This window comes from Ascidiella aspersa, chromosome 7 (genome assembly GCF_963924565.1).
Source record: "Ascidiella aspersa chromosome 7, kaAscAspe10.2, whole genome shotgun sequence".
In the NCBI taxonomy this organism is placed as follows: Eukaryota; Metazoa; Chordata; class Ascidiacea; order Phlebobranchia; family Ascidiidae; genus Ascidiella; species Ascidiella aspersa.
This window is the reverse complement of record NC_139453.1, coordinates 6,408,021-6,419,195: the sequence shown is the minus strand read 5'-3', so window position 1 is coordinate 6,419,195 and position 11,175 is coordinate 6,408,021. Positions and strand designations below refer to the sequence as shown.

General features: G+C 38.1%; 1 protein-coding gene across 1 annotated transcript; it reads left to right on the top strand.

The window, feature by feature from the left end:
- Positions 1-11,175, top strand: LOC146137454 (NACHT, LRR and PYD domains-containing protein 12-like). The gene is made up of 9 exons (XM_083394346.1): positions 1-97; positions 492-663; positions 1,405-3,119; positions 6,021-6,173; positions 7,371-7,526; positions 8,286-8,447; positions 9,373-9,510; positions 10,204-10,314; positions 10,516-11,175. The coding sequence occupies exons 1-9, from the start codon at positions 71-73 to the stop codon at positions 10,633-10,635; spliced, it is 2,754 nt and encodes a 917-aa protein (XP_083250472.1). The 5' UTR covers positions 1-70; the 3' UTR covers positions 10,636-11,175.

The window sequence follows — 11,175 nt, the reverse complement described above, 5'->3', positions numbered from 1 at the left end:
TTTCAGACAAGCCTGTTTATGTTAGATAAAAACCTGTTCAACGATCAACCAATAAAGCACTAGCACCAAAATGGCCGAGACTGGCAACCAAAATCAAGTAAGTTTTTTTCGTAATTGGTGGATCGAGGATTTAGTTTAAACTAAAAGTATGTGTTCGACTTTCGACTAAATTTTCTAGTATTTGCAGCAACGTTAACGAAAGTCCGACTGATTTTTACTAGGTTATAATATAGAGTGCTTTGCTTTGCCGCTCTATTTATCTTTAGATAAAACATTGTAAAATGTACAATTGGTAAGAAATACATATTTCAGTTAAATGTGGAGAACTATGTCTGAGCGGGAAAGAAAGTTAACTTTATAGTCACAATATACCGAAACAGTTATCTTGAAATGTTGTTATTAGATTTGTTTCTTTTGTAGTAGAAAATACATGTTAGGATGTGGTATCACAAATACACTTAAGTTTAACAGCATCAACGATTTCGCCACAGGATCAAAATGCAGCTCAGAATCCACCTGAAAACAGCCAGTCCATCAATACCGAGCTTCTAAACATTGGTGACATACAGAGTCGTGGTCCAATACATCAACTTATCGTTCAAGGCAACTTCTATCAACCATGGCCTGGAGTGGCTCATGACATAGCAGCGCCCTTTAACAGTGGTTAGTGATAACTTTTACTCATAACAGTGAGACATAGACATAAAGAAATGCGGAATTCTTGAACGTCACTTTAATAAGCATTAACCATAACCACACAATTGTAGCACTAACATTTAGTCAATCAAAATGAAAGATAATACATACTATATAGAATGCTACATGCGTTTCCAATAGCTGATTGTATTTCACGGTTAAGTAAATCGTTCTTGTTTTATCCACAAGAGCAAACTGTTACTGGTTAATTTGTATTAAGCAGCATTTTGGTAGGATATGTTTATATAGCACAAATCAGTACCTAGAATCAAAGCGTCCCCAAATTGCATTTTAAACTAAAGTTACAAAATAACAAGTTAAATTTGGGTTTGGTATTTTTATACACAGCTTATAATAGAATCCTCAGACATTTTATCATATCGCCATAGCCATTTAAATGTTGGACTGTTAACCTAAAAACAGATGAAGGTAACCGTTAGTGCAAACCAAAATGGCACGCCTTCCGCCTCTCGTTGGGGTTCTGCTGTTTGCTAAGGTTTAAAGTTTGGTAATTTGATGCGCTATAAAGTTAACGTTTCGCTTAAGGTCGGAGAGGACCTTTTTAACGTCACATATGGCTTTAACCCACGCCTTTGTAAGCCGCTTATTGCCGAGACAGCCCACACTAAATAAAATACAGATTAAGGTCATCCTTACGATAAAAAATGTGGATATGAAAATAATAGGTTTATTATTATTATTATTCAGAAGCATCATGGAAAGAAAAGTCACAGGAAGCAGCTGACAAGGTCATCGGGACTCTGCCAAGCAACCCAGTTCCTCTTGACGTCGTTCGGGATTCGCAAGAACCTTTGGAGGAGTTTGGTTTAAAAGGATTGAAACGACTCAGAGACAACCAGGTCAACTCAACCACGCTTAAACTCAACCAACTATTTACTGCTGCTAAACAAGAAGCAATCATTAAAGCCAAAAGTAAGAAATTTACAAATAATACAGCCAATGACGATTATGTCGAGAGACATGGTAACGTGGTCGGTATGACTGGAATAGCTGGAATTGGAAAAACAACAGCTATTATACAGACACTAAATGAGCTTGCAGATGGACTACCAGCAGATCAAAAAGGGTATTGCCTTTTTAAATACTTGAACACTTTAGATCTTAATAAAAAAATAGGCGTTTTGGAATTGCTGTCATCCGACCCAAACTGGAAACACACAAAGGAAATAGATGATCAAATACTGGAAAGGCTTTCCAAATCCAACAAGCTGTTTATCTTCCTGGATGGTTTGGACGAACCTAGGTTCAAAGATCTTGACATGGATGCTCCAGTGATCGGATTGTACGATCGCGCAACGCCGGTTGTCATTCTGCAAAACCTACTCCGTGGCGATATTCTTGCGAATGCTCACAAGCTGCTTACTTCACGACCGGGAGCTTTTCTCAAGCTACACCCAAGTTGCAAGCCCCACTTTGTAGTCAAGGTAATCGGCTTCAACGAAAGCTCTCAAGATTTGTATTTCCGACAAATTTGCCCGGAGAAAGAAGATTATGAGAAGGTCATCAAGTCACTTGGTCAAAACCCACATGCAAAGGCTTTGTGCTTTCTTCCTATATTTGCTAAAACAGTCGCTCCTTACATCATAAAGCATGGCACTAAAGATGGCACTTTTACGCTCACAGATGTGTTTGCGGCTTTTGTGTTTGATTGCATTCACTCGCCTAAGTTTAAGGAACATCCAAGAATTTTGCGCAAACTTTCAGATCTGGCTTTATACGGAATGCTCAACGACAAGATCATGTTCGACGAAGAAGTCTTTGATGAAGTCGGACTTAATTATGAAGGAATGGAGGACTTTCTCAACATGCAAGCTGTCTCCAGCGACCTCAACCTTCGTTTACTGGAAGGGGATAAAGTATTCTTCTTTATTCATTTTCTGTGGCAAGAGTTTTTCACATCACTCAAGCTGTTGTTCGATACAGACCTGGCTACATTTTCTGGGCTGCTACAAAGCATGGAAAGTAATACGTGGGAAATGGTTCTTCGGTTTCTTTTTGGGTTGCTAAACACGGGACTCCACCAAAAGCTAAAGCCTATTTTTAAAATCTCTTCTACCGATGTTGCCAGTAAGGAAGGTTTGCTAAAATGTCTGATTGATTCGCTTGTATCTCAACTTTTATCAAACGATGGCGAGAGCTTTAACTCCAAATTGTTTAAGCTTTGCAGTTTGGCGCAGGAATCAAACGATGATGAAATCACCGCGAAAGTGATCGATTCCCTCCCTGGAGAGCTTCGTATAAAGTGGGGAACGATCCTTCCCAGTGAAGTGTCAAGTCTCTGTCACGTGCTTCGAGCAAGACAAAGGGAGCTGGTCATCAGCATCGGGGATAACTACTCAGTCACATTTACCGGCAACGGTTTAGAAATGTTGATGGAGACAATGGCGAAAACCAAACACACGGTTTGTGAAGTTTTACGATTTCTAGTTTTTTTAATTTTTATACCCCATTTTATATTAAATGCAACAAAGCAGCGAAAAACGCCAAACGCACCCTGCACCGTTTTGAAGCCACACAACATTTAACTCTCTAAAGCAGAAGTCGGCAACCTTTTTCTAGTCGCGGACCTGACACAAACTTGAAAAGGGCTCGGCGAGCCGTAATAAATATAAACCTAAAATTTTCCTAAAATGTTGAGTTTTGAGCATTTTATCATAATAACTGTTAATCAGTGGCGACCTAGTTCTTTTAGTTAAAAATCAGCTATTATCTAAGATTTGAAAAAAAGGCGGTAAAGCGTTTGCGCCAAGCGCGAAAAAAAGCGTTTGTGGATTAAAATCGATTAAACATTTTGCAAATATTTGATGTCCCTGGTGTAGCGAAAGGACGTGAGGTTCGTCGAGTGTGCTGCCGCCGATAAACATAGTTTAATCATAAGCGACATTAATGGTTCTCTATTTGGTTATGGGTTATGGTTGGGATAACTAATGTCTGTTAACTGTAATTGAACCTTTCAAAGTTGGTTGTTACCGAGAATCAAATACCAGGGTGGAATAATTCTGGATTAAGGTGTAAATCAGGGGTGGGCAATTATTTTTAGCCGCGGGCCGTATGAGAAACCTAAAATGTTGTGGCGGGCGGGATCAAATATAAGATCTAAAATACACGCAATATGACGTCACTACTCTGTATAAAACAAATAAGCTAACGAACTCGTTATTACGTTTAGAGTTGTGCGAAAATGTGCAATTTAATGAATTTAGACAAAGCCACAAGACGTCGAGCGAAGCGCGAAAAAATTGCGACTAAACTTATTTTAAAATGCAAAATTTAATGATTTAATGTAAAAGTTTCGTAGAAAAGAATTTTGCATTTTAAAGTTTTAAGTTACCGATGTGTTACTTGCGGTACAGCAGCCTTATTGCAAAGACGATATAAATCGGGAGAAACACACAACATTAAATTCCCTAACTTTGGTTTATAAAAAGCGAATCGGTATATTTTAGAGTTTAGAAAACCGTCAGTATTGCTTTCATATTTTAAGACCAAAAATATATAAATATTAGGCTAGATACGAGCAATACAAGAGAGATTCGCGCGAAGCGCGAAAACAATTTCCGTTTTAGTATTTAAAACAGGGTAAAAATCGATTTGGCGAGTCGTGACTAGAGACGTCCCTAAAAAAGTGTTCACGATATAACCAAGCATGTAGAAACTCGCCTTTGCTTCCATATTTCAATGCAAATATGCCGCGGGCCGGATTAAACTGCTTGGCGGGACGGAACCGGCCCGTGGGCCGTATGTTGCCCAGGTCTGGTGTAAGTTCATCATCGCAAAATAAAAGTAAAAATAAAGATATGCGATAAATTTAATCGTTAATCTAATTTAAATAGGATATGATATAACTTTATGATGTTATTTGAATAGGACTCTTAAAATGTCGACATAGTTTATTTTAATATATTTAAACCACACAGGAACTATAGTGTGCAGCACCATTAAACGCATTCAGACATACTAAGATAGCGAAACGTCGATTGTGATAGTGCTAGTTCATGTACGTCGCATTTGGGCCGAAAACAATGAAAAAAAAAGTATGTAAAATTTTTACATTTATGCAGTTTAAACAACGGCCTCTTGCCAAATTTGCAAAAGAGGTGGAGGGCCGGATAAATTACATTGGCGGGGTTGCCGACCCCTGCTCTTAAAAGGTACTTTAAAGTTCTATTACCACATGATGGCAATAGAGTGTGCCGAGTTTTTTGACATTAGTAGACAACTTGCTTTTTCGCAACGGTTTGCTTTCCTGTTGTTCACCGAGAATTGGGCACACACATTGCTGTATCGGCCAAAAATATTCATGGTCTCATGTTACGATGTCTAAATGGCGTTGTTATGCCGAAAAACAGACCGTCATTGCTCGCCTCTGAGATTAAACCGGTGAAATTAGAACAAATAACCAAAATCGTTTCAACAACTTTGCTGGGTAATAAAATTCGCGACTTTAATTGAGTCTATTTAGCTAAAAATAAGTTTATAAACTAACATCTTTCTGTTTTATTTTATGATATAACACTCTTAATTGGCGCGAAAATTATGATTTAACCGTTTTTAATTTTGTTAATGCATATTAGTTTGGGATGTTATACACCGCAACCACCGACCCCTTCGTAGTCATTGTATCCCCTAAACGTTAAACATTTCCACACACTTTTGGACTTTTTAGCAATTGGATAAGTTTTTAATAAACTATCCAGATTTTAATATTTCGTTGATAATATTAACTGGAAACGTTTTAGCGCGAGTTTCGTGTTTAATGAGGGGATAATTAACGTACAAGTACAAAAGCAAAGTTTTAAATAAAACACAGTTCAAGCAAGCAAATTTTAGGATCAATAACTGTATACAGTTTGACTTTAAAACTGTTCGCATCTTACGACTTAACAATGTGCGTACTCTATAGCTGAGTTAATAGGAATTTTAGTAAAATTGTTTTAGGCGCATAAATATTATGGCATTTTAACTTTAGGAACGACTCAATTAATTACAGTTTACAATAAAACGTCATATCGACCCGCATTTTTTCTTCAGCGACTTTGCGTATACTTTTTAAACCACGTCATTGGCTAAAGGTAGCCAATAATGGCGGGCAGGGCAAACTGATCGGCGCATAAGTTTAAGAACCTCATCGATCTGGGGCAGCTCGACTCGATGACCGAATGGTCCTTTCGCTGTCCTTGTGTTATTATTTATGTTATTTTGTTTTTTCGATGTTTGCAAACATGCACAAAAATAAATTGAATCTGAATCTGAATCTATCTGGGACAGCGCACAGTCCAACAAATCTTGTTGTTATTTTGTAGATGGAGCTTGTAAGTGTGACGACAACTGGATCACGTGACTTCACTGTCTTATCCACCTGCGTCCACAAGATCAACCGCCTGTGGTTGGTCAATACGAGCGATCTGTCCGGTTTCGAGGTTCTTACTGAAGCAATCGCACACAGAAAAACACCTGTAAGTTAACTTAGCAACAACTGACATGATTTATGTCGTGCAACAACTGACATGAATATGTCATAATGGTCATTATTGCGATGGGGCGGGCGCGATTCTCCAATCACATTATCGACAATCAAGCTGATAGGGGAAGTCCTTGGGTGAAACGGGGACGTGTTAAACTGGTAAGGGGCATCACCGTGGGTCAACCATTGCACAGGGAAAGTCCCACTAAGCATGGGTAGATGGGACAAGTGCGTCGACACCAGGCTGGTTAATACTACAAACTTAAATAACATATTTTATAAATCTCGCGACAAATTGCGATGTTAACGTATTACACTTTGTTCATGCATATTAGTGTTTGCGATATTATACTACGCAACCCCCGACCCCTTCGTAGTCACTGTCTCCCTTAAACTGTTAAACGTTTCCACACACTCTTGGATATTTTAGCAACTGTTTTTTTTTTTTTAATTTCACTTATTTTTTAATATTTAGTTGATGATACTAACCGGAAACGTTTCAACGCGAGTTTCGTGTTTAATGAGGAGGATAATTAAAGTACAAATACAAAAGCAAAGTTTTGCACAAAAGACAGTTCAAGCTGGCGAATGTCAGGTTCAATAAACCACAGTTTAGTTTTAAAACTGTTTGTAAATCACGCTTTAACAAATCTATATGTATAACTGATTAGGAATATTTTTTAAACTTGTTTTAACCGCATAAATATGGCATCTGTAATTTTTCAAACGACTAAATAAATATCAGTTTGACACGAACATGGTTTTACGTTCAGCGCCCCCCAAATTATGAAAAGACCCAAAAGGCCCCCTTGTAGCTCGCCAACGCCCACAAGGGGGCGATACCGCCCACGTTGGGAACCTCTGCGTTACATAATACTCGATATTCAAACACGGTTTAAAAATCTAGAAAATCAATTTTTTTAGAATTAGTCAACTGAATTATATTTTTTTACGGTAAATTTAGTAACTCTGATTATTCCTAATGATGAATCACGCGTCGTGTACGTTTGATGTGTTGTTTTTTAAGGCAATTGGTCGCGCAAATATTTATCGACTAGAATCTAAAATTAACATTTACAACTTTTCCGGTTTACAATCAATTTTACCTCTGTCCGTATTTAGCTGTTTCAATAGGTTTTATCAGTAAGTTTAAAACTTCCGTTAACAAATCAAACTATATTTTGTGTAGATGGAAGAATTCTTAGTGGACAATTTGGGGTCACGTGAGTTGCGTTACCTGGCAACAAGTGCAACCAACATCAACAAGCTGAAATTGTTTTTCTGCGACACTTCTGAGTCAAATCTGCAACCTCTAACTGACGTCATCTCACACAGAAACCATCCGGTATGTTTGAGTTAGTTGTGATAAGTAAATACGTTAGCATTAACCGCACATGCATGAGTGTCTGCATATATCAGGGAAATGGGGGTAAAAATATTTTTTACGGACCGTTTATATTAAACATACCGAGACATGTAGGTTTATCCTAAATACATCAGTGAGAATTTAATACACGCTTCCAAACAACTTGCCAATTACATACTTTTATGAAAAGTTGCATGGCTGGAGGTTGTGTTTCACTTAAAACCATCTTTAAAAATAAAGTCGGCACTTGTTTTCACAAAATTACCCTCTCTGGTTTTGTCTCGTTAATAATTCCAACTGTGCTAACAGCCTTTTGCATATTGATAGATGTTTAAAAAGGTCTGCAAACAAACACTCAAAAACGTCAGCCAAAGAGGGTGTAGGAGCCAGAGCAGTGCACACGTCAGCTTGTATTTTCGAATGATCGAGCGAATGACCGCTCGGCACTAGCACGATAGAATAGGCGTGTCGCGTGTAGCATGTCGCGTAACACATATAATAAAAAGATACGCTTCAAGGGTTTGGAGACCTGGGACAAGCACATGGGACATTTACTTGGAAGCAATCTGTAAACCACAAACGTTCAAAAAACTGATTGTTATAGTTGGATACAAACTATTTTGCGCGCTCAGTGTTCACAATTAGGCTTATTTACACCAATATCTCGATTTTTCTATGCAAACGTTTGTTAGAAGACAAATAAGAATGCGTAACAATTGGATCTTCTTGTCATTGTAGATGGAATTGTTGGAACTGTATCAGAGCAATCTGGATTTACGTGGTTTGAGTTGCCTGGCAACAAGTGTGCATAACATCAACCAGCTGCAATTATGGAATTGCGAAATCGCTGATTCCGATCTGCAACCTCTAACTGACGCCATTTCACGAATGGATCGACCTGTAAGTGTGTGTTGTTGGAATAAAGGATGTGTTGAACATTGGAATGACATTGAGTTGGATAAACATAAAACAGCATAGTGTGTTAAATTTGGTAACTGAACCACCTGTCTGGTGTACAAAAGATTTTTCCGTTACGGAATTTTTTGTGTCACCATTACTAAGTAATTACTGGCAGGGGCGTTTTTTTTTGTTTTTTTTGCGGACGCATGAAAAAATTGCAGGTATGATGTCACAATGCTACGTCAAATCGTGACGTCACAAGTAATGGACATAGCGTTACGTCAAAACGTGACTACTTTTTACATTATGAAGACGAAAAAGCACTTGCGTGCAGCGTAAAATCATGCCTTTGTAAAGTTTAAGTTTCCAAAACTTTATTTTTAGAGGGTGCGATAAAACGCACGGCGCCCATGGATAAACCGGTTTTAAAGTGAGCTAAGACATAATGAAACATAACTTGGATTCGCGGGTATTGCGAAATATTTTTGCATTCGCTTTGTTTCAATAGGATAAATACATTTTAAGTGGAGCCATGTCCACGTGCCCTCTCCCATAAACCACCCCTGATTACTGACCCCTCTGGCCCTGATTACTGGCCTTTAAATGGCCCTGGCCTGGGTGCATTTATTGTGATAGTACTTCTTCTCAATGAACCATCATTAACTGGACATCCTTTTTGTTTGTATTTAGATCTTGCATAGCTCAGTTGCTAGAGTGACTGTCCCGGTATGGCCGAGGTCATTAGTTGGAAATCTCACGGCAGGCAGGGGCGGATCTAGGGGGGGGGCGATATGGCCATTTTTTCCTGACCTATTACGAATAGCAGTTTTTTGGTGTAAGTTGCGAATATGGATTGTTCAATTTGCTGCTTCCTGTATGCAGCCAAACACCTGCTTGTATCTTACATTATGTTGTGCTTATGTAGATGATGAAGTTGGACCTTCGCTACAACGAGTTGGGATCGCAAGGACATGCTTTCCTCCAAACTTGTGCCCACAATGTACAAGAGCTGGAATTGGATAATTGCGACATCGATTATAATGATGTAGATTCTCTGCTCAAGGTAGGCACTCATAACATAAGGATATGTTGTCGGGACAACGATGCGACACTAGTGACGTCAGTGTTTAGACGTGTGACGTCATGATGCGTTCCGAACATTAGTTAAAAAAACCTGTCGATATTTGCGGAATAATGATGGTAGTTATTGACGTTCAGTGGAATAAGTTGTGAAGTAAGGCGCTTGGAGGTCTGGCGATCGAATGCATTCGCTTGTTTCTCGCTGAGATCAAGTTTGCTTGGATCTGTCCAGGCCCAACTGAACTTAGAAGCAGAACTTAAAACAGGAAAAGCTAAACACAAAGCTTCGGGTTCAGAACGAAACAACCTGGCTTGACCCGGGCGTTATTGCATTTTTAAATAGTGGCTACTGCGTTTTAAATAGACGCATGTTCTAACTTTAAATGTAATAACTTATCTTTTAGTCTGAGTGACGCCTAATGTTGTTACACAGATACGCGTATATCCGCTCTAGCAAGTTTTGCTTTTATAGACAACCGACCAAACAAACAATACGAGTAGTTAATGTATCGAGGTAATCACAACATTTTTGCGCAGTCCTGCATTTTTGTCGCCAAGAGTAACTCTTAAGTAGTTTGATTAAGTACTTTAACAGAACACAGATTGTGTTTTACAGTTTCCACGTGTACGTCCCGTTAAAGAACAAATTCACGTCTTAACAAATCTGCTTTCACAGTTATGTCAAGAAAAGGAAGCCTCCGATAAAGCGAAATCAAAACTGGAACCAGAAGCAAGTCAAAGCCAAGAAACATACACTGAACAAGAATTGGACGATGGGACAGATCATGTAAGAACATTTCAACGTAAAAGTAGCAACACATGCTTCTTATTACATACTATATGTTGTGTGAACACAATAAATCCTAGTAGTATCGGCAAATAATATCAAAATTAACGTGGGATCTGTTTTGGTAAAGACAGAGTGAAAACTTCATTCAAATTCTTACAATAACATTTTTTAAACAAGTGCGTTTCTTTGCTTTAACAGGAATTAACAGAGAGTTCAGCGCAGAGGTCACCACAAAGGTCAACGCAAAGATCACCTCAGGGGACAACAAAGGAGGTTCGGAGGTCTGTTGCGGATTTGGCAAATTTGAACAAACTATAACTCAATTCAAATTAACTGCAATTGACCTGCTCATCCAATAATTTTTTGCAATATTTTGTTTTATACAAGAGAGCTATTAACAACATTGTCTTTTCTATAGAACCGGTTTTGTTTTCAAAAATGATCCAAATGATGTCATAAGTCTCTTTAGACAATAACTGAATAAACCGGTTTGCAACAAATACTTTTATATTGTAACAAAACTAGTTAACTTAAACGATGAAACCAAATACAGCTACAATACTCCACACATTTAATCAACGTTATATTCGTTTAATGTTTTGGTTGTTATAACATTTTTATTACGCGATGTGCTCACCTCTTTAGCAATCCTAGAGGTTATTTATATTAGTCCTGCTTTAAACACTGTGCTCTTGATAATTGTTTAACATGTCGCCAACTTTTGGCCAAACGTTCTACTGTATTTGCGTAAAAATCACGAATTTTTACTAGTTGTTTTCGACTGTCTATTAACGTAAAACAAAATGTTGTGTTGTCACACTTTTTCATTTTCGTTTTGGCTAAATATTATTTGTTTTA